Consider the following 24,240-nt stretch of genomic DNA (forward strand, 5'->3'; position numbering starts at 1 on the left):
TGATTCAGAAATCACAAGTCCCTGGAAGATAAGGAAGTCAAAGCAAAGTTCCACTGCAGATTCTCCAGGGGAAGCAAGTCAATCAATCATTTCCTCCCTCTTGTCTTTAGTATGTCTAGCCTGAAAATAGTGTTTGGGATGAGAGAAGTATGGAGAAGAAAGTGGTGTTCTGTTCTGTTCTCTGGATGATTTCACTGCAGGCGAACAGTTCTCTTCGTTTGGCGTGAAGATGTCGGTGTGTGCTAAGGATAGAAGTCTCTGTGGGTTCCCAAGTCTCTTGTCTCAGTTCTTTTGGGGTTGTCATCTCCAGAGCCGAAGTCCATGGTCTCTGGAGAGCTGGAAAATTCCTGAGGTAACGGGAACTCCTCTGCTGAAGAGTGAGTCCGGTGCCCGAACACCTTTTCCTGCAGCTCGGCGATGTCGTTGCGGATGTCCGCCAGCATGAGCAACAGGAAGTCGAAAGAACCAGGGGGTCCCTGCGCGGGAGAGAGGTGTCAAAGCCAGACCACCACACACCCAACCCCTGGCCGACTGATGGCTTCCGTGGGCTCCGGGGTCTGCTGTCCTGCTGCTTGTCGGCAACTACTTAAGTCAACTCTGTGTTGCAAAGGGACGAAACATAAGGACTACAACAGCCTGGGGGATTCTGCCTTCTATTCCTTCAGCTCCCGGATGAGCTATGGTGACACGCTGACCTCTCGTAGCTCTAGGCGCTATCAAATCCGGTAAAATGACAGAATATGAGAATAACCCTCGTAGGTTACTTTCCAAAGAACCCTGCAAGACACTTACGAAGGCAGAGAGTAGTGGTTAAGAGGCTGGGGTTCTGTTGCGTTTGAACCTCAGCTCTGCCACTTACTAGCTGTGTTGCCCTGGGCAAGTTACTTAATTGATTTGGGTTTCTGTTTCCCATCCATAAAATGGGGATAATAATAGTCCTAACTCTGTAGGGTTTGATAAGTGAGGGTTTAATGAGTTAATGCATGTACAGGGCATGTAGCATAACACATTTTTAAATGTTATCTTTTTAAAAATGAAATTATTAAAATGTCTGTAAGGATGGTTGACTATAACTGCAATATTTTTAAAAATAAATTTATTTATGTATTTTTATTTTTGGCTGTGTTGGGTCTTTGTTGCCGCGCGTGGGCTTTTCTGTTGTGGCGAGCGGGGGCTACACTTCGTTGCGGTGCGTGGGCTTCTCATTGCAGTGGCTTCTCTTGTTGCGGAGCATGGGCTCTAGGTGCGTGGGCTTCAGTAGTTGCGGCATGTGGGCTCAGTAGTTGTGGCTCATGGGCTCTAGAACGCAGGCTCAGTAGTTGTGGCACCCGGGCTTAGTTGCTCCGCAGCAGTGGGATCTTCCTGGACCAGGGCTCAAACCCGTGTCCCCTGCATTGGCAGGCGGATTCTTAACCACTGCGCCACCAGGGAAACCCTATAACTGTAATTTAAACTAAGTTCAGTATATGGTAAAGGCGTCCATTCCTCATTGACCAGGAAAGGTCCAAACGAAGGCTTCCTAATTCTTCTACTGACTGAACACCTTTTGTCATTATAAACTATTAACTAAGCCTTGATTTCTATGATGTGCTGTGTGGAACATGAGAAAATAATGTGTGAACATGCGTGTTCTGGGCTTCAATCTTTTTTTTTTTTTTGGCGGTACGCGGGCCTCTCACTGTTGCGGCCTCTCCCGTTGCGGAGCACAGGCTCTGGACGCGCAGGCTCGGCGGCCATGGCTCACGGGCCCAGCCGCTCCGCGGCATGTGGGATCTTCCCGGACCGGGGCACGAATCCACGTCCCGTGCATCGGCAGGCGGACTCTCAACCACTGCACCACCAGGGAAGCCCTGGACTTCAACCTTTATCAGCCTCCGCAACCCCTGCTTTGAAGCCACCACCTTAGCAAGCAGCAGGACAGCAGCTTACGTAACTCTGCAAAGCACTCAGTGCTGTACGGAGAGCATTCTGACATCAGTGGATGATCACCTGAGGTGTGGCAGTTCAGATGCCACCTGCATTGCACAGATTAGGGGATGGACACCCAGAGATGGATGCTAAGTGACATGGCCGTGATCAGAGAGCTAACAGGTGGAAGAGTGGAGATGGCATCTCAGACCTCCTACCTCTAAGGTCAAGGATCTTTGTCTTTCTTCAGAAGTGACACTGACTTCTTCACAAGCAATGGGGTTGCTTGAATCATCTGTGCTTTTGGATACGATTAATTTTCACTTTTAATCTCCCAGACACTATACATCCAATCCAGCTAATTTTGTCTCAGTGGTCCTGAGTAGCTGAGCATGTCTGAGCTTTCTGGAGGGGATGGTCATCCAACCTGCTAGGGTTCTAGTGGTGGCTAAATTCTTAAACATTCAGGGTAGATTTCTTTTCTAGCTCCTTCAGATGTTGTAAGACATACCTGGAAACAGACTCACGACATACTGGGGTTTTGAATCTTAAGAGAAGACATTCCAAGTAAAGATTAGCTATGATAAAAGAAACAACAATAGGAAATGAATTTTCAAAAGTAAAACCCAACCAGCTGCTAAAGGCTTCTGTGATTCTTCTAACCACCGAGTTCTCTGTGGGCAAGCTGAGCGACAGCTGGAAGGGGCTGGCTGTTGCTCGTAAGACCAACTTACAGGCTCATCAGAGCTGCAGCCCTGAGCACACTGCACTGGGGAAGCAGGACAGGTGGTGCTACTTACTGGAGACCCTCTGGGGCCAGGTGCTCCTCTTTCCCCCTAGGAACAGAAGGGTCAGGGTTAGCTTTCTGGACAACATGGATGCCACCACCCCAGTCTCCATTTAGACCCCCACCACTACCATCTGCCTGCACAAAACAGAAAATACTTCCTATGGGAAACAAACGTTAAGCTCTAAGCTGCACACTTGGGATCGCTGGTTTGAACCGAGCTGCTTTGAGTCAACTGCCTCTCATTTTGATTTCCCCCGAGGCCATATATTTTCCAACCAGATCTGACAGGAGGAAAGCTGGTATTTCCAGGCAGTGTGTGGAATAACTTAGAAGCCTCTAAAGTAACTCACACTGACTTCCGTATGAGGCAAGTGGCAGGCAGCCCTCAGAGTGGAACCACCCACTTGCACAGAATGGGACTTCTCCTGTTCTTGACTTAAACACCACAAAGAAATGGGAACACACACAAAACAGCCCCACAATAACACTGGCTAACGAGAAAAACCCACGCTACCATGACAGCAAGGAGGCCTGTTTAACATTTATGGGGGCAATTTTTCTTAGAAGCGGTTTTGGTGGTTGTTTTTGTTATGACGGTTGTTCCGTATTTTAAGAAAATGGCTTTTTGGATTCTCCTCCCAGCTTTGGGGACAAAACGTGTATCTGTGTCTCAACTTCGCCACATGCAAAATGGGGACAACAAACTGTGCTTGAGCTTCACTTGATGCCTGCCCAGTAGGTGGAAACTGAGAAACCTAAGGCTTGTAAGGACCCCTCAGAAGACTTACCTTAGAACCGTCTCTTCCTGGGGCACCTGGTGGACCCTACAAGACAAAGGGACCTAGTTTAACAGAAGGAACACGCCTTCCCCAGCTACAGATGGGAGCTCTGATGAAATACTGACCACGGGGCCCCTCCGGCCTTGCTTAATGTGGGACAGATCAGGAGACGGTCCCATGGGTCCCATTGAGCCCCGTGGGCCGGGCTGCCCGGGGGGGCCTGGAATACCCGGGAAGCCTGGGCTCCCCTTTGGTCCTGGTGAGCCTGCAATCAAAGAACACCTCATTAGTCCACAGCCCGCGAGGAGGGCAAGGGCTCTGGCTGACTGACAAGAGAGTCCAGGAGCCCCATTCAGCCACTTCTCTTCCCTCTCTGACCTTCGCCTTCTGACCTCTCCACTGAGATGTCCCATAGGCAGTCTGAACTTAACACGACCAGAAACTGACCTCCCTATTCTTTTAAAAAATGTTTATTGAAATACAGTTGGTTTACAATGTTGTGTTAGTTTCAGGTGTACAGCGAAGTGACTCAGACTTTCCCATTCTTTTCACGGACCTCCAGTCCCCCAGCCACTCAAGCCAGAAACCTGAGAGTCTTCCTATAGATTTCCCTGTTTCCACAAGCTCCTTATCCAATCAGTGACCAGTTCTGTGCATTTCACTTCGTTAACGGCTCACAATGATCTGCTGATCTGCTCCTCTGCACCCGCCATCACCGCAGGGCAGTGGTTAATGCAGCTGGGGAGTGTGAGTGTCCAGGTTTCAGCAGCAGGGGGACCTGCCTCTAAATCTTGGAAAAGCTGCTTGACCTCTTTGAACCTTAGTTCCTCATCCTGTAAAGCAGGGCTAATAAAAATCTACCTTACAGAGCAGTTCTGAGCACTAAATGAGACTTTAGATACACATACACACCACTTGGTGTAGCACCTCACACACTGAGGCACGAAAATAAAAATCTATGTTAGCCCTTCCTTTTTTTTTAAAAAACATTTTCTAGAATCAATGATTTAAAAAAAAAAATAAATTTATTTATTTATTTTTGCTGTGTTGGGTCTTCGTTTCTGTGCGAGGGCTTTCTCTAGTTGTGGCAAGCGGGGGCCACTCTTCATTGTGGTGCGCGGGCCTCTCACTATCGCAGCCTCTCTTGTTGCGGAGCACAGGCTCCAGATGGGCAGACTCAGCAGCCATGGCTCACAGGCCCAGCCGCTCTGCGGCGTGTGGGATCTTCCCAGACCAGGGCTCGAACCCAGGTCCCCTGCATCAGCAGGCGGACTCTCAACCACTGCGCCACCACGGAAGCCCTCCATTTTTTTTCTTTTTAATTTATTTATTTTTTATTTTTGGCTGTGTCGGTCTTTGTTGCTGCACGCCAGCTTCCCCAAGTTGCGGTGAGCATGGCCTACTCTTCATTGTAGCCCTTCCTTTCATTTGCTTCAACTCTCGCCTCAGAGCGAGTCCCTCTGTTTCCCATCAGTCTTGTTCACCCCTCACCTGTTCTTCACACCTCTATGTGAATATTATTTCTGAACAAGTCTTAACTGTGTAACTTTCCTACTTTCAACCGTTTGGGGCAAAAGCCTCAAGCCACTGACGTGGGGCGGCAAATCTCCTGCAGGACCCAGGGGGATGGCTATTACTATTAGAGGAGGGGCAGCAAACTCTCCGGCTCAAGATCTGCCATGGATACAAGCCAGAGTTGGGCTGCCGCAGGTGGGGAGAAGACCTTACCCTAATGCCTGGATGCCCAGCTCATGCTTAGGGCTGCAGCTGGACGAGGAGAACTGAAAAATCCTGGAGCTCCACAGCTCAACCTCGGAGTAGTAAGTCACAGCAGTCTCCCACTGGAGAACAGCAAGAACGTGGAGAGAGGAGCTCAGAGTGGCACAGCTGTGCAGGGGCTGCTGAAAGCTGAGAACCACTGAGAAACACCCACCGGCACCCTAGGCCCCCACTAAACATAGAGTAACAGTATCCTGCCATCGGAGGAATTTGAAAACTTGAAGACTGTGGAACACTAGAGGTAGAGACGGTGAGAACACACCCAAACCTGGCTCAGTTATTCATTAGATTGACCCAATTCTTCTTGCCAGCAGCCTGGATACCCATCTCCAGAAGTAATTACTTTGTCCCCCAGTCTCTACTGGTCCTCTCTGAATGGTATCGGGCATTCAGTTCAAAATTTTGAGGCACATTATAAAAAACCAAAAACCAAACAAAACCCAACCCCCTCCCCGAATAAACAGCCCCCATTCAAGAGACAGAGAAATCAACAGAATGAGACTTAGAGGCGACCCAGATGTTAAGGTTATCATACAGGGACTTTAAAATCACAGCGTATGCTAAAGGTGCTAGAGGAATAGACAGCTTGCCTGAACAGATGAGGGAATTTCAGGTCTCTCTTTGCTTTTGTCATCTGTGCTTTGGGAGTCATATCCAAGAAGTCACTGCCAAATCTAATGTCATGAAAGTTTTTGCCTATGTTTTCTCCTAGGAGTTTTATAGTTTCAGGTCTTACATTTAGGTCTTTAATCCATTTTGTATATGGTGTAAAGCAAGAGTCTAACTTCATTCTTTTGCATAGGGAAGGATATTGTGTTTTAACCCATTTTAGCCTGTCAACTTTATGAGGGCATGGGTTATATCTTAGTCGTCGGCACATGCTCAGAGAGGCCCAGGTACAGAGAAGGCTGCTTAGTAAATGTGTCATGTCAAATGACTGCAATGAAGAGGCTGGGCTGATTGCTGTGCTATAATTATTCCTCAGCGATGTATTCCTTAGTGCTATAATGATTCCTCTCTTTCAAACGCACACAGTAATTACTTCTTGATCGTACGCAGCTCCTACAATCGGCAGAGCACAGTGATAGGATGGAATGGCTTTCAGGCACCAGAAAACAAAACAAAACAAAGACTTCAAACTTATCATGTTTGGGGACGTCTTTTATAGCTCACAAAATAATTGAGCCAACATAAAAGGCAGTCAATGTTCCATCCAAGTATGTCTCTCACCCCCTACTCTCAATGCTGGTTCCAGGTACCAGATGAAAGAGTTCATCTGGGAAGGGGACCAGATCCCTCTTATAACTCTGAATATAAATATAATATATTTATTATATTTTATATAATATAATATATAATAAATATATTATATTTCAGTCAATGTTCCATCCAAGTATGTCTCTCACCTCACCCCCTAAATGCTGGTTCCAGGTACCAGATGAAAGAGTTCATCTGGGAAGGGGACCAGATCCCTCTTATAACTCTGAATATAAATATAATATAATATATTATATTATATAAAATATAAATACTTTACCTCTGATAGCACAAGGACAGGCCAGAGGTAATATCTCACCTTCATTTACACAGTCAATGAACTTCAGAGATCGCTATGTCAAGTGCCTTTAAAGTGTGGGGCTTTGATGTACAAACGTCAGCACCTTATAAAGGAACAGTGGGGGGCACAGAACAGTAGCCACTCCCTCAACACCAAAGCCAAAGGATTCCAGCCTAGTAGAGCTTCCTGTATTGGTGGCCCAGGCTGTGATTTATCACAGACTCCAGGACTGGAATTTTAGTTAAGGGTAAGAGAAATCTTATTATCTCTCTAGTTGCCCTAACACATCTCAAATGAGTGCATCACAAACTATGATGCTAGAAGTAAGGAGAGAGAAGGAATAAGGACTGGAGGAGAAAACAAGGGCATAGCCCATCGCCAAAGCTAGTCCTCAATCACTCCCTGCTCCAGCAAGGACCCTGGACAGCTCAAACCGTGCTAGAAACCAGATGGCAGAACTGGAAAGGAAAGCTAGCAAGTCATTCGTTAAGTGAGAGAGTGGCATGGACATATATACACTACCAAATGTAAAATAGATAGCTAGTGGGAAGCAGCCGCATAGCACAGGGAGATCAGCTGGGTGCTTTGTGGCCACCTAGAGGGGTGGGATAGGGAGGGTGGGAGGGAGACGCAAGAGAGAGTGGATATGGGAACATATGTATATGTATAGCTGATGCACTTTGTTATAAAGCAGAAACTAACACACCACTGTAAAGCAATTATACTCCAATAAAGATGTTAAAAATAAAAAAAAAGAAGAAGAAAGAAGCCAGTGGCTCCTCTGTTCCTACTTTGTCCTTGTTGAAGTGACAGGTAGGCTGGCCTGGGGGGATGAACTTCCTCCAGGGAAGCAGAGCGAGAACACTCTCTTAGAGAAGGGATGGAGAACACTGCAAACAATCAGTTTGTAAGGAGAGACCCAAGTCTACTTAGAAGCAGCAAGAGGCTGCCTGTGTGTGGCATCTGCTGGAGAAAACTCAACCATGACCCAGAGGCCAAAAGAGTGAACGAGAGGAGAAACCAAAGTCCTGGACCAGTTCTTGGTCTCTGTACAGACTGAGACCCAGGCCACCTGGTTTTGATGGAAACCAGGAGATGGAGATATAAGTGGAGAAGAAAACATATAGTTTGGGAAGCATTCTGAGCCTTTGTTTTTGCTGACCTTCCAGCCTAAAATCTGCCTGTGTCCTCTGTGCTTGGACCAATCCTACCTCTTGTGTTCTTCCAGGTCCAGCTCAAACCCCAAGTCCCCTGACCACTGCAGGCTACAGTGATCTCTCTCTTCCTTAAGCTTCCACAGCAGGAAGCACCTGCATACTTTACTTGGGGGCAGGCAGGTACTGTTTATTCTATTTGCTTTCACTTTATGTGTCTTGTCATCCTCGTTAGAATGTCAGGAGGTCATTCACAACACCTAGCACACTGCTAAGCGATGAGCATGAGGGATAAGACATCCATGTCTTAGAGTCATTCGTTAACACTAATATCATTTCCTTCACTGGTGTGAAGAAAGAAGTATTGATCTATCTACGGAGGGACTCCTAACAAAACAGAGAACATCCTGTTGTTATTTTTTAAAGTTCTCATTGTGTATTGCCTGACGGAATGATAGGATATTTGCAATTTTCTTCAGAGTAACAAGGGTGAATCTCCAAAACAGTACGCGGAGGAAGCCAGACAGAAGGAATAGATTCCTTTCTATGAAGTTGTGGAACAGACAGAACTGCAGCAATAGAAAGCAGGTCAGTGACTGCCCAGAGCTGAGGATGTAGATTGCCAAGGGCACAAGGGAACTCTCTGGGATGATGGAGAGGTTCTACACCTTGATGTAGACCAGATATAGGGTGGTGGTTAGTAAGTGCTTGATATAGGGTGTATGCATCTGTCAAAACTCGTCCAACTGTATCTTAAGTGTGTACAGTTTATTGTATAGAATTGTATCTCAATGAGATTGACTTTTAAAGGAAAACATAGAGATAGATAGCAAAATAAATATCAATGTAAGTGTGTTCACAAATAACAGGGGAAGGAGGAGACAGGATTGGGGAAGAGTGGCAATGAGGCTGGCCATAAGGTTTTAGCACCGGGCGATGAGCCCACAGGAGTTCATTACGCCATGCTACGTTCATATATGTTAGTGTTAAAAATAGTTTTCATTTTGTTTCTCTGTAACTTAAGATGATCTTTATGAATCTTGTCCAAACCCAGGACAATAATTTTTTTCTCCCTGGTTATTATTGGTTAGAAGGGTTTCTCAGGCTTGACCCAATTCCCCGAGGCCCTCTTGGCACACGGGCATGGGACTCACTGGACCCCGGCTTCTGCTCCCATCCATGGGAGCTAAAAAAAACTCTGTCGCACCCCCCAACTAAAGGTGAGCTCTCGGCAGGCCCTGGCTGGTGATCCTATCACCCTTTTATGCTATTTGCTTTCACTCTATGCTTTTATGCCCTTCTTTATACTCACCAGGGGGGCCCTGGCCCCCAGGCAGGCCAGGAGGTCCTGGAATGTAGGCATTTGAGGCCAGCACCTTGTCACCAGTGATGTACTTGCCCAGGTCCGCAGCGCTGTTGGGTAGCAGGGCAATCTGCAAAGAGAAGAGGAACTTGGGTCAGGAAGCACCGACAGCCCCACTGCCAGGGAATGCCCTGGCAGAAGCCACAGAGCCTTATCTTGTGCATATGCCTTTATCCGAGCCAGTCAGAGTGCAGACGGACTGTAGAGATCCTCCTCATAAATCCGGAGGCCTTCTAGTCAAAACAACTTGTACAAGATCACTCCGCTGGTTGGTTAGTGGGTGAACCTGGATCAGTTCCAGTCTGTCTAGATATCATTAGACTCATCATCGTCATAATTAATACAATCCACCTGTTTCAGACTTTTATTAAGAACTCACGTCTCAAATATTTGAGAAACTACTACGTGCCAGGCCCTGTGCTTCGTTCTAAGGCGACAACAGTGAACAAGACATGGTCCCAGCTCTTACAGATCTCCGCCTTGGGAGCCAGGATGGAAAATATGATTTACAGGTCACGTGTACGCTCGGGTGTTTGGGAAACAGTGACTGTGATGGTTTTAAAATATGTCCACAAATTTTTGGACACTCCTCCCTTTAGAAGGTGGAGGCTAATTTTCTGCCCTCTGAGTGTGGGTTGTGCTTAGGGACTTGCTTCTAATGAATAGAAAATGACAAAAGTGACGGTGTGTAATTTCTGAGATAAGGTCATAAAAGGCACCATGGCTCCCTGCCTCTCTCTCTCTGATTTCAGAAGCTCATTCTAGGGGAAGCCAGAGGGACCACACACGTGAATGACCTTTGCATTCCTTGAGGTCAGGAATCAGTGAGACCCTTGGTAAGAACTGCCGTTCTTAATGTCCATTTCCTCACTGATGACGCCCACCATTAAGACATGAGGATTACACCGGCAGTGTGTATCAGGTGCCCAGCACAGGACCTGAAATGTACTAAGTGCTTGATAAATGGTAGTTCTAGTCTCTTCCTTCCAGGAAGCTGATTCAGGGGTGTAAAATCCAGTGGAGACTGCATTTTTGAGGCTCAGAGCTACCCCCAGAGGATTCACTTGGGATCCTGGAGTCCCACAGAAACCAAGTATCACTGCGATTTTCTGAAGCAAGTTGCATTTGTCACCCACGTCCTCCTGGACGAGGCCCTGCTTGGGGACCCTCTGGCCAGAGGGCAATGCAAGCTACGAGAAGGTCCGTGGATATCTCATCCCTGCCCATGGAGCGCTCCGAGGCTCTACACCCATCTTCGGATCTGAGCTGCGGAGAGAGTTTCCTACCACCTGTTTGTGATCAGAGGTGGCCAACTGCCACTGTGACAGAGTTGTGCTCTGTGGGTTCAGCATCAGCACAGAGTGCTAAATTAGAAATTGTGCAAGTTCTCCCTCTGAGGCTTATGTCAACTCCAGATTACTACAGCTTTTGGTGATAAGAAATATAGAACTGAATGTTGATTTGAAAAACCGTGGAGTTGGGGACTAGTGGTGCAGTGTTTAAGAATCCGCCTGCCAATCAATGCAGGGGACACGGGTTCGATCCCTGGTCTGGGAAGATCCCCCATGCCACAGAGTAACTAAGCCTGTGTGCCACAACTACTGAGCCCACGTGCCACAACCACTGAGCCCACGTGTTGCAACTGCTGAAGCCCATGCACCTAGAGCCTGTGCTCTGCAACAAGAGAAGCCACCGCAGTGAGAAGCCTGTGCGCCGCAACGAAGAGTAGAACCCCGCTCGCTGCAACTAGAGAAAGTCCACGCGCAGCAACAAAGACCCAATGCAGCCAAAAATAAATAAATAAATAAAAATGAAATGAAAAATTGAAAAAAGAAAGAAAAACCCTAGAGTTTTCTTTACTTTCCTACTTCATGGGCAAGTCAGCATTTCTCACCTCTCCTTTTCTTCCCTACGGATTTCCTCCTGCCCCAGGGAGACTAGACAGTCCCGGTTGAGTTCAACCACGCCACACAAATAACCCCTGGGGTCTCAGGGCACCTGGATTGATAGTAACAGAGCAGGGAGGTGGAGTAAAAGATGATTGTGAGATCTTGAACCCCCAAGCCTAGGTCCGAGGAATTTACGGGGAAACTACAAAATCTATCTACTGAACTGCAGCTAAGAGACCAGTGTGTGAATGGCACTGGGAGGCTTGGGAAAGTTCTGCTGTCCAGATGACCTCCTCTGGCTTCATAAAGTCCTCGGCCTCCTGCACTGGTGTCTGTTTCTGAGCATGGAGGTTTGGGAATGATTAGCATGACTATTTCGAAACATGACTCTGGAGGACACCCCTGCCCCAAGATCCCCTTCTCCTGCTGGGGGGCTGCTGGGTTTGGGGCCATCTTGAGGCAGGTGTAGAAGCGATGATTTTTCTTAGTTACAGAGACAGATGTTCTTGCTAACAGAAGAAATCCAGTATTAATGAAAAGCGAACATCACAATAATACGTGGTCTGTATGTTGGCAAACGACTTGTACCTGCTACATCTGACGGAGAACAAATTCTTCCAGCTCTCTGCAAGGTGACTGTCCAAGTCCTGTATCCCATTAGCCCCTTAATGAAGTGCTTGTAATGTTTCTAAAAGGTGAAACCGGTGGGAAACCACGAGAGGGTTCTGGCGGTATCCCTGCAGCCTGTCACACAGAAAGGGCAGGGTCACGAGGCCTGAGGTGTTGCCCTGCTCCTCCTGTCCACCCCCCTCGCTCACCTGCAGAGCACACGTCAGGCTCTCCTGGGTCAAGGTCTTTTCTCTGCTTCAGCTGCCCTAGGTGGCCTATTTGAGCCTAGGATCCTCCTCTGGCTGGAAATTCCTCCAGTTTTTTTTTTTTTTTCTTTCCTTTTCTTGGAGTTCTTACTGAAATCCATTCAGTTCACGGTGCAAGGATGCTCAGAGGGCAGGAAGCTCAAAGAAGCACCGACACTCTCTTCCGAAGGGTCCCTCAGTGCTTTTGGAGCCCCTTAGCTAGTATGAAAATCCTTGGGTAAGGACAGCCTTGCAGGTCCGTGAGCTAGAAGATTCCTGACCATCCAGTGCGTTCCAGATAAACAGCCTTCTTCTGCGCTTTGAGAAGACCCAGTGTTCCCCGAAAGATGCAAGGAAACACACTCAATTCCCCTATGATCATCGTTTAGAATTCAGTAGGGAAAACGATAAGAATTACAAACTTGCGCAATCTGAAAGCCAGCTTTGCACAATTTCAGGTCAGGGTTCACGGTTCAATGTCACTGCCAGGACCCAGCTACGTCCCAGGGGTTTATTTATAACGGTGCTGGCGTCACTGTGTCACAGCGAGAGGCCACTCCAATCTGTGACTGCATGCTGGGTCCTGGGGTGGAACGGGGGCGAACCCCTGAGTGAGGAGAATTTAGAAGCAAAACTACTCTAACTAGAGGACAGAGGGTCAACATTGGCCCTTGAAGCCTGGTTCAATTTTATTATCTGCTTCCAAGAGAAAAACTAAAATGTGAATTTTATCTGTGGGTTTTGGCATTAGGTAGATCTATGTTTAAATCTCAGCCCTGCCACGTTCTACCTGTGGGATCTTGATAAGCTATAGAACTGATTATCTCATCCATAACATGAGGATCGTAATATCCACCTAAGAAGGGCTGCTGGGAGGATGAAAGTGACGATGTCCTGAATGTGCCTGGCCCAGCGCCCAGACTAGTAACCGCCAGCAGCCAGGGCCGTGGACACAGTGCAAATGCTCTTCGGGGTGGGACGGGGTCAGGGGTTGAGGGGATGCTCCTGGCTCTGTTTCTAAATAGCGGGATGACTTTGGGTAAGTCCCTTCACCCTTCCAGGTTCTCACCTTCATGCTTATCAAGTCTTTGGATGTAAAATTCTGTAAGCAAGCTTGGAGGATGAGACCGGCACGTGGAGGGACTTCAGAGATTAGTCCCCACCCACCCTGGGCCCTCTCCAGCTCTCTTTGCTCCCTTGTAAAAGTCAGGAGGTGACCCAGTAAACGCTGACCTCAGCTTCCTGGCTGACCTCCTGCTGGTTGATTACATCCTGCTTCCTGCCAGTTCCTCTGTGTGTCAGCAGGATGAGAGGAATGTAAAGGCACTGGCGTTTTAGAGGTGGCCCTCCAGAAATCCTGGCTTGACCGTCTACCCAAACACAGCAGACGACAGGCTTGAGGGGTGCAGGTGTTTGGGAAGAAGTCTGCATGAAGAGTCTGCATTTCTCCTGGATTCCAGTCAGTGGAATTATGAATATCATTATCTCGTATTAGCCTTTGTAATAAAAATACCTACCTCACAGGGCTGTTGGGACGAATCAGATGCTGCCTGTAAAGCACTTTATTAGGACATATAATTCATGTTTATTATTTATTTGGTACACATTTACAGAGCTCTTTCTAGGTGGCAGGGACTGTTTTAAGTCCTTTACAAATATTAACTCATTTGATCATCATGAAAACCCTAGGTAGTATGTATCACCGTTATCCACTTTCTCTAGAACTGAGGCACAGAGAGGTTAAGTAACTTACCCAGGGTCACACAGCCAGGAAGTAGTGGGGCTAGGACTTAAACTTAGCCAGTCTGGTTCTGGAATCTGTGGTCCTCGCCACAACACCCAGCTGCCCCTCTTAATACTACTCATGATACTTGGCAAAGCAATCTACAGTCACTTTCATATAGAATAGTCTTCCCAGCCATCCTGAGAAGACCCATTTTACAGAGCAACTAGATCAAGGTAGCAGAGGAAACCATGAACCACTGAGAAGCCATCTATTTGCCCAGCACTAAAGGCAGCACTGAAGTGAACAAACGCAGCTGTCAGGTTGCACATCTGCTCACACTTCTGAAATCGCATTGACCTCTAACTTCTAAAGCCTCCACTGCCTGCCCCACTCCACTCGGCCATTGTGTTATCTCCACTGTGGGCTTGGTTTCCCAGCTAAGCCAGGAAGCTTATTTAAGGCAGGCCTTTATTCTGTCCGTTCGCGTCATTCGTCACCTCCCAGCCCATCACAGGCCAGAGCGGGCGCTCAACAAACACTCTCACTTCCTCAGCTGCTCCGCAGCAGTGCTGCTCTCAACTCAGATCACCCCTGCTGCAGGAACACAGGGACCTATTAAAAACTTGCTCCTTCCATTGTGTATATATACACCACATCTTCCTTACACATTCGTCTGTTGATGGACACTTAGGTTGCTTCCGTTGGCTATTGTAAATAATGCTGCTATGAACACTGGGGTGCATGCATCTTTTTGAATTAGCATTTTTGTTTTCTTTGGATATATAAAAAAGAATGAAATTTCGCCATTTGCAACAACATGGATGGACTTGGAAGGCATTATGCTAAGTAAAGTTAAGTCAGAGAAAGACAAATGTGTTATCATTTATATGTGAAATCTAAAACGTAAAACAAATGAACGAATATAATAAAATGGAAACAAACTCCCAGATACGGAGAACAAACTGGCGGTTAACACAGGGAAAGGGAAGCGGGGAGGGGCAGAATAGGGGCAGGGGATTAAGACGTACAAACTACTATGTATAGAATAAGTAAGCTGCAAGGAAATACTGCACAGCACAGGGAATATAGCCAATATTTCATAATAATTTAAAATGGAGTATAAACTATAAAAATATTGAATCACTATGTTGAACACCTGAAACCAATATAACATTGTAAATCAACTATGTTTCAATAAAAAAGTCATACCTGAAAAAAAAATTTCTTCATACCAGTAAAAAATAAAAAAATAAATTAAAAACTGGCTTCTTGGGACTTCTCTGGTGGCGCAGTGGTTAAGAATCCGCCTGCCAATGCAGGGGGACACGGGTTCGATCCCTGGTCCTGGAAGATCCCACATGCTGTGGAGCAACTAAGCCCGTGCGCCATAAGTACAGAGCCTGCGCTCTAGAGCTCGCGAGCCACAACTACAGGAGCCCGCGTGCCACAACTACTGAAGCCCGTGCGCCTATAGCCCGTGCTCTGCACCAAGAGAAGCCACTGCAATGAGAAGCCCGCGCACCGCAACGAAGAGTAGCCCCCACTCGCCGCAACTAGAGAAAGCCCACACGCAGCAACGAAGACCCAACGTGATGGAAAATAAATAAATAAAAATAAATAAATTTATTTAAAAAAAAAACAACTGGCTCCTTGGCTCAGATTTTTCTTCAGTGTTCTGATGGGACAGAGACCCCTCTCTGCAAGTCAAATGATGGGTATTTTATCTATACCCCAAATTCTCTTTTTAGCCAAATCGCCTGTTTGGTTGTTTTTTTCCTTCCCAAAACACAGAAGAAATTGTAGAGGTGAAGGCACTGGGATCTGCACATCATTTCAAAAAAACTTTTTCACCGGAAAATAAAGGCACAGAATCTGGAAACCCCACAAAACAAATCTATATCTTAGCAAATTATTATAAGGCAAACACCCTTTTAATGAACACCTAAGTCAAAAATCAGAAATTTGTCAGGGACTTCCCTGGTGGTCCAGTGGTTAAGAGTCTGCACTTCCACTGCAGGGGGCGTAGGTTCGATCCCTGGTGGGGGAACTAAGATCCCCCATGCAGTGCAGCCAAAAAAAAAAATCAGAACTTTGTCTACATGCCTTGACTCAGTCACAGCCTTCTCCCTCCCTCCCCGCCAAGTAACTACTATTCTGATTTTAATCACTTCCTGTGTTTTAAAAAAATAATTTATCAAACCCAACAGGGCAGGCCCAGACACTACAGTCTAGTCTTGCCCACTTGAAAAAAACAGTATGTCTTTTAAGCTGCTTTTAAGCTGCAGGTCGCTGCTCCACTTTTCTTAGAATTTACCCACTGAAGAACACAGGGCATTGGCCCTGAAGAGTTTCACACGGTTGGGATTTTGCTGACTATACACTCATGGTGTTGTTCAACATGTCTGCATACCGTTTTATACTATGGGGCTGGCCACGGTCCAGGACACCCGGTAACCTACTTCTGAGCCAATGTTTATTTGGGCAGCTGTCCCATGTTCTTTTTTGAACAGAACAGATGGCATCAGCAGTAGTGAGAGGAAGTTAAAAATCAACGGACAAGCCCCACACCAGCACAGGAGCAGCAGCGAGGAGACCTAGGGTTTAGGGTCTGGCCTGCGTCTTGGGCTGACACCGCACCTCTCTGCCAATATTGGCATCATGGTGAGAATTAAATGGGATCCTGGATATAAAACGGCTTTATCAACTGCAGAATGTGACACGTTCTACTAGGCGCCTTTAAAAATGCGTTGTTTCTTGTGACGTTCCTTGAATGCCAGCTTTAGCCCAGACTTGACACAATGCACTTGTAGGAGAAATCGGTCTAAGGTGGATCAATTCCAGGCCAACCCCGGTGCAGGAGAGTTACTGGAGTACTAACAAGTATCGTTATTGGATCTGTGTGTAGCTCTGCCGCAAGGGCTTTAAGGGTAACATAAAATGTTCAACTTTTTTGTAACATTTCTTCTTTCATGGATTGTAAAACACTGCGGGGAGGTTAAGGGAAAGCCAGATATTGAATTAGCAACTGAATTTCTGAACTAGTGAGACTTAGCGTCACTGACCCTAAAGAACATTCAGGCTGGAAGGAGCTTCCCCATAGCTCTTGGATTACTGACCCTCAGAGAAGAAAACAGAGGGTAGCCTTAGGCCTTGAGATATTCATCAACTGCCTCCCCCAGGCCCGAACCCTCTGGCCTATGAAATGCAAACCTCTTCCACGAACCCTTTTTCAGACTCGCTCAGTAAATACTAATATCAATCCAGGTCCAACGTGAGAATATCTGTGTGGGATGTATTATTGATAACTCTGAATTTATATTGATATACTTGCAAGGTTTTCTGCCCGGTCTCTCTATTGGATCACAAGCTATTTGGAATCTACATCATACACATTTATGGCTCTGCTAAAGTTGCTAGATCTTCACTACCAACGTACCAAAGGCCCGCAAAGCCATTTATCTTCTCAGCCTATTGACCTGCCTGTTCCACTGGAAGCTGTGGATCTCATTAGGGGCTGCCTGCATGTTTGTTGAACACGTGAAAAGCAATACTGTCTAACCTTACCCTGCTGCCCTTTACAATGACTAGATGCCAAAGTTAAACAGATTATATACACCTCTTTGATGTACTAAGAGCCTTGAGGGGAAGCAATTAAACAAACAAACCAGCAAGTTTACGTTTTACAAGCGTAAGAGCAGTTTCTGAGTTGCCGACACACTGGTGAATTCACTGACCTCAGGTATGATAAACACCATTGACCCGGGCACAGGACAGTTGCTTAAGCTTTCAGGGCACTAGGCACATCCCAGGGGCATTACTCATGGCACAGCAATGTTACCAGAAACATGATGCTGTCAGGCATGCGTGGGAGCCTGACAAAGAGAGTCAGTCCTCACCCTTGGTGACACCGGGTATCTGAGCAGCTGCTTTCTGTGGTGTGTGGAGCCCAGAGAGCACAGGTCGTAACTTTTAAATGTGAAAAATAAAGCTGCTACAGAAAGGCATCACCAGTGGTGAACGTTTATAGAGAAGATGTTCTCTATTGATGAAACATAGGCAAATGATTCTACCGTATTCTATTTAGAACTGTGTAAGGGCCACGTGTCTGGATGTTCATTTCCCAAAAAGTCACACTAGTCGTACCTCACCCTCTGCTTCACCACGTGCCCCTTACCTAGTGGTCTATTCTACTAGTCACCTGGTCAATCCCCTGCCTTCGTTGTTCTGTTGAGCTATAGATAATGAGCTCCAAAGGTGGGTGGGCAAAGTGTCCCAGGCCAAACCTAGCTGGCACCAAGCTCAGAGAATACCCAGTGAGGCTGTGGATGACATTTTCTTATTGTTTTCAGATGTTCCTCCACTTTGCCTCCACCAGGCCTTCCTTTCATCTTACGCGATCGTTTCTAACACGCCCGGCACATACCTTCTGCTTCAGCTGCAGCACCGTCTGCTTCATCTGGTGAAACTCCTTGCACGTGGCGCAGCAGGTGCCGGCTCTCACTGCGTTCTCCACCTTCTCATCGTGCCCTGAGAGAGAAGATGGGCTGGGGTCTGCCTGGGAGGCTGGGGGACATCCAGACCCAGGGAGACCGTGTCAAGAAGGGCAGTTCCAGGCGGACTGGTTGATGCTGAAACGTGCGAGGGATGTGGGCTGGCAATTTTACAGTTCTTGGGTCACCGACAGCATGCCTGGGGCAGCGGGGACATGGGGAGGGGCTCCCCCGCTACACTCTGGGCTCAGCTGTTTCCATTTAGGCATCCTAGCACCTTTCTCTTTCATTGTGAAAAAGTCAACAGTGGCCCTTTTACCATGAGGCAGGCTTTATCAACCTGACATGACTTACACTCCCCTCCAAGGGCCAACGTTCACACGCCGTAAATTATCCCCCAAGCCCAGGCAATGGGACTCGGGTGCAGGGCTCACGAAGCTGGTTTTTATCACCTCTGATAATCCAGCTGTTCAAAGGGAGTACTGCCAGGCCAGGCAGGGTCACAGACCGGGGCTGGGCACTGACCTCCGAGGAGATGTAAAGCCAGATGGAAGATGCTCCAGGCACTTTGGAAATGCCCATCCAGGGCCATAATGGACAGGCACAGGGTAGGGTCCCAGTGCAACCTTGTAGCACATCAGGAGCTCCGTGGGCTTTGTGTAAAATCATATTTCTCTAAGGAATAGGTGAGTTAAATGGTGACACGACCCAGTATCCACATAGCCCTCATCCTACTGGCACCTGAACAGGCCACACAAGCCTGTGCTGGGGACACTAGACACCTGAGGTCATTTGCTACAGAAGAGCAGGTGCAGACTCCCATAGGCCTTTGTAAAAGATGGTAGCTGTGTGGTGTGGGCCCAGAGGGAGTGACAGGGGGAAGGTGACAGTTTGGTCAGGGTGGCGGCAGGACAGTCTGACACCCAGGCAAAGTGTCAACTCTCCTACTTTTGAAGCCCTTTGGTGTCGGGCCAGGTGTCCTGTTGGCGTGACACGTATCATACTAGAGTCTGGAAAGTAGCTAGGGACAGTCAAGTGACATGTCTCTCCAGGTCATTTCTTGTGCTTCTGGGCCCACGTGCTTTTTTTTTTTTGGGCCGTGCTGCACGGCATGGGGGACTTTACCTTGCCGACCAGGGGGCGAACCCACTGGACCGCCAGGTAAGTTCCAGGGCCCACGTGATTTTCTTCTTCCTGTTATCTCTTCTGGGAAGCCTTCTCTGCCGTCTCCACTTGTGGATTCCTATGAGCTACCAAGATCCAATTCACAGGTTGCCTGAGGCCCCCCCCCCCCACCCCCATACACAGAGACAGCCCTGTCCTCTGAAGTCAGGCAGCTTTTACCACACGGCCTACTCAGATGGTGGGGATCCCGGGCTTCCCTACAGAGGAGCTTCTCGTGCATGTGCCACAGGGGGAGCTGCCCCGGAACTGGAACTGCTTCTTGGTACCTCACACGGTGGATGCTCAGTGAAATGGAACCTTACAGGGTGAACTGTGTCCCCCCCCCGCTCCCCAACCAAGTGCACGTGATAAAGCCCTAACCCTTCAGTGCCTCAGAATGTGGGCTCATTTGGAAATAGGGGTCCTGAAGATGTAATTAGTTAAGTTGAAGTCATACTGCTGTAGGGTGGGCCCGTAATCCAATATGACTGATGTTCTTATAAAAAGGAGAAATCTGGACACAGCAGGGAGAAACCATGCGAAGATGCAGGCAGAGGTCAGGGTGAGGCAGCAGGAGCAAAGGAATGACAAAGAATTGTTGGCGAAACAGCAGGCTCTGGAGGAGAGGCCTGGAACGTTCTTCACAGTCCTCGGAAGGCGGCAACCCCGCTGACACCTTGATCTCAGACACGTAGCCTCACACCTCTGTCCTTTAAGCCACCCAGATGGTGGCACGGTGGTTATGGCAGGCCTAGGGAACGGGTACACGGGAGGAGGAAGTGGGCATCGGGAGAGCCTCACGCTCAGGTTATCCCTCCTCATGCAGCCCCAGCTGCCTCTCTAAGGGGGTCTGTGCCTGCCTGGTGGTCTACACGGTGACCGGTATTTCTGCTCTCCGGGAGGTGAGGGCACCCAGGGGCAACCTGGCAGTCGAGATCTCAGACTCCTTCCCTGCAGCACGGGGTGGTGGTAGGGGGCCCACTGGCCCTAGCCCTCTCCGCAGCCAGTGGGAGGCCTGAGGCTTGGTGTGCACACACGCTAGGAACGCGCTTCTCAAGCCAGCAGGTTGAGGTGGGCAAAGCAGTGCTCTGTCTGGTTGCGTTGCCATAAGCAACACTGTGATTTCCGAATATACAGACTGTAGCTTAGGTTTTCAGCGTGTGATTGGGAAAAGCACTTGAACCTCCGGGAAAGAGGCTGCCTCTTTTTAAACCCTTACATGTGTGTGTATAACATACAGGGGTGCCTTGTTAATCCCCATCTTCTAGGCTAATTCTGTCCCACCAGGAGCTTCCCCACCTCCCCGGCCTCTCCCCACCTTCCACCACGCTCAACCAGAAGCCATGGGGGATTGTTTCCATTCACACCGCAGCTGTATCACGAGCTGGGTTATGAGAAAGGTCTTCGCTTGGAGACGGTGAAATGCAATTTAAGGGCATGGCCTCCAGGGTCACAGTGCGAGGGGTGCATATCCCAGCTCTGTCACTAACTAGCTCAGAGACCTCAGGCAAGTTATCTAACCTCTATAAGCCCCAATTTCCTCAACCATAACACTGGAACAGTAAAACCTAAGACACAGGGCTATTGCGATGATTATATGGGGGTGATGCCTGTGAAATCCTTGGCACAAGGTCGGGTTCTAGTAAATGGGAGAGGGTGCCTGGCAGTCTTCAGGCCCCCCAAGCCCTTTGAATTCTCTTTGCCTGATAAAAGGATTCTTCAAGGATTCTGGGATTAACACAACAGAATGAGGGAAAACAGGTTCCGTGACGTCCGGAAGTTATTAACTGATGTGGGTTTAGAATCGAGGTTTCCTGAATCTGAGCCCAATACCTTTTCTACAAATCAGGCAATTGCCTTTAGGCTCTTTATCCCCATTTAATGTACCATTTACAACCCCACTTGCCTATGGAGCTTGAAAACATCTGAGGAGAACAAGAGTTATTTAGATTGGTCTCCAACGTAATAGTGACACAAGGGAACTTCCATGCAAGAATACACTTGGTGGTAAAGGACTGAAGCTTTACCCAACTTTGGTTGTACTGATGATAGACAACGGTGGACTCCCGCATACGTAGATAACCCCAGCTCTAGGTTTGTTAGGTTTAAGCACAGCTGGGTGACATCCGTCTCTCCCAACCTAGCATTCTTTCATTCCATGCTGTCTACTGGTCAGTATAGGCAATCCCATCTCATAACCCGCCTACCAATCTCATCCATCCCATCTCCCCACCCACTTATCTCTCTCATCCATTTATCTGTCCATCCACCCATTCATCTATCCATCCCTCTCTCCCTCTTAGCCATCATGGAGCATCTGCTACTCACCAGGCCCCATGTGAGGCATTAAGAATGTATAATAAATGAGGATACCTGTTAAGTGATTTGAGACTGGCCTTCCTTTTAAGGAACCAGCCCTGCTGGCAGAGCCAGGCCATGGTGAACAAGAGTTAAAAGCCCATCTGTCCATCTGTACTTTTGTATACTCAGCTCCACTTACCAAGTGATGGGATGAATAGGGCAACCTGATATTTTCACGATATTAACCTCCTTACCAGGTTCTAGACTCTATTTCATTTAGATCATGGAATGTTAGAACTGATACACCTTTAGTTCAGCCTCCTTTACAGACAAGGAAAGTGAGAGGCGGAGGAGGACAGTAATTTGCTTTAAGGTTTCCCGGAATGCCGCGTGCAGCGGACGAGCACTTACAGGGTCTGGATCTGGCACTGTTGGGGCGCAGTGAGCCCGCTATTGGGGGTTCTGCTCAAGACACTGGAGAGCTGTCTGCCAGGGGGGCTCCAGGGCAGTAATTCTCCATGTGGTCACTGGATGAGCAGCGGCAGCGCCAGCCTCTGGGTATCCGTTCTCAGAAATCCAAAATCTCAGGAGTGGGGCCTGGTGCATCGTTCTATCAAAGCCTCCAAGTGACTCTGAAGCACGTGCAAGTTCAACAAACACCGCTCCAGGGAGGCAGCTCTGTTGAACGACCTCTCACCTGAAAATCCCTGGCCTGTTTCCTGTCCCTTTGCGGAATTATCAAAACACAGAGAACAAGGGTAACTTTGTCCAAAAGACTTTGGAAGCTCCCGTGCACACAGAGGAACAGAGTAAGGACCACAGGCTCTGGTGGAGTCAGATGATCAGGATTCGAATCCTGAGGCTGCCACTTCGTGCCTTTCAGTTTGGAAGTCACAGCTTCTGTGACTGCCTATTCCTTGAACGGTAGAACGACAATGACCCCGTCACCTGTGGTTGCTGTGAGGCATGAAGGAAATAACCCCTGGAAGTTCGCAGAGCAGTGCCTGGCAAGTGGCAAGTGCCCCATAAATGTTAATATCATCGTCATGGTTGGTATCATTGCTTATTAAGTTCCCTACAAAATTACAGATGGGGGGAGGGCTCTCTGCACCATCCTCTGGAAAGAACTTCCAGAGAGTTTGAAGACAAATAATTGTGTGTGCAGACCTGGCACATGCCGTCTATTCTGAATTGGGGTTCATCTATCCCGTTGCGGTACAGGATACAGTAACGTCAAACGTGGAGCTAAAACAATCTTCAATAGGCTACATGAATAATTCGTTTAGAAATCTGGGTAGCCACCTCTGACTTGGCATGTTCTCTGTCCTCTCCACTCATGATGTGGTGTCTCTGAGTATGACCATGACCATGACCATGTTAAGTGAGGCATCGCTTAACATTCTGCTCCAACTCATTCAGATTCTAGAGGTGCAATATTATTGACTAGCCACAGGGGGTCGCGTAGCTCTAATTTTTACTGACGTTGAGCAGGCTATACCTCGTAAGTGTTAGAATTCCTGAGATACCATCTTAGTAAGATTTAACCAACTTAGGAAAACTAAAGAATGTTCTCGACGTATTTCACCTGGGCAGTCACCAAGCACATTTGGTTTTAAAAGTTGATCGCGCACATCTGTGCCCTGGCGGTAGTGCTCAGCCCTGGTGGCACATTACCACCACTAGGGACAGTGGCGGGGGTGTGGGTTTAAAATTCTTGCCAACCATGCCGCACGCCACCCATCTGGGGGTCACAACAAGGGAACGCTGTCAGCCTTTATAAAGCTCTCCAGGTTGAGAACGGCTGATCTATGGATTAGTGGAGCTTGAAAGTTACATGAAACACCTGGCCTTCCCTGAAATAACTGATGTTGGGGGTCAAGGTCACTTTATCAGAAAAGAAACAAAAGTTGAAAAACAGAGACCAGAAAGCTAATTACTACGGAGCCAACATATCCTTAATTTGTCTCCAAGTCAGTCAGCACTACAGACGCCCTGGGGTGCCTACACTGGCTCCAGACATATATTTGCAAAGACAAAAGAATGAAAGTGATGGAGTGCCCTTCCCGCCCACTAGCCAGATGGCTTGTGTCCCCACACCCGTGGGCACATGACCACCTTTCCACGGGCAGAGGCCGTTCTGAGGCCAGCCCTGCTGCTGTCCACTCGCTTCCTGAATGAGCTGACATTGTGTTCGATTTAAAATTCCTCTGACTGGAAGGTTACAGACACCAGTCAATGCAAAGTTAAAAAAAAAAAAAAGGGAGGGGAGGGAGATTTAGATCACGTGTGCTTGTACTCCGTCATTATCTCTTCTTGAAAAAAAATGACTGTGATGAAATATTGGGCTTATTAATTAATCTAAAATGGATGAAACTGTGTGGCTGCCTCTGATGTTCCAGATGCAGGGCTGGTCCAGCCCCCTAACTTTCCTTACTGTTGAGCTGAATATCTGGATGTTAATTATTCATCTTTTAGATACTGTAGG

The 24,240-nt window shown here is 47.8% G+C and overlaps 1 protein-coding gene across 1 annotated transcript in view; it reads right to left on the minus strand.

Annotated features, from left to right (window-relative positions):
* Nucleotides 1-242: 242 nt before the first annotated feature.
* The window catches only part of CCBE1 (collagen and calcium binding EGF domains 1), a 238,566-nt gene continuing 214,568 nt past the window's right edge, over nt 243-24,240 (minus strand). Inside the window, exons 6-11 of the mRNA XM_007450120.1 lie at nt 18,224-18,327; nt 9,281-9,401; nt 3,603-3,742; nt 3,487-3,522; nt 2,709-2,744; nt 243-476 (exon numbers count right to left, since the gene is read on the minus strand). Of these exons, the coding sequence (XP_007450182.1) occupies nt 243-476; nt 2,709-2,744; nt 3,487-3,522; nt 3,603-3,742; nt 9,281-9,401; nt 18,224-18,327 (671 nt within the window). The remainder of the gene's footprint in view (nt 477-2,708; nt 2,745-3,486; nt 3,523-3,602; nt 3,743-9,280; nt 9,402-18,223; nt 18,328-24,240) is intronic.

This window comes from Lipotes vexillifer, unplaced genomic scaffold (genome assembly GCF_000442215.2).
Source record: "Lipotes vexillifer unplaced genomic scaffold, Lipotes_vexillifer_v1.1 scaffold79, whole genome shotgun sequence".
In the NCBI taxonomy this organism is placed as follows: domain Eukaryota; kingdom Metazoa; phylum Chordata; class Mammalia; order Artiodactyla; family Lipotidae; genus Lipotes; species Lipotes vexillifer.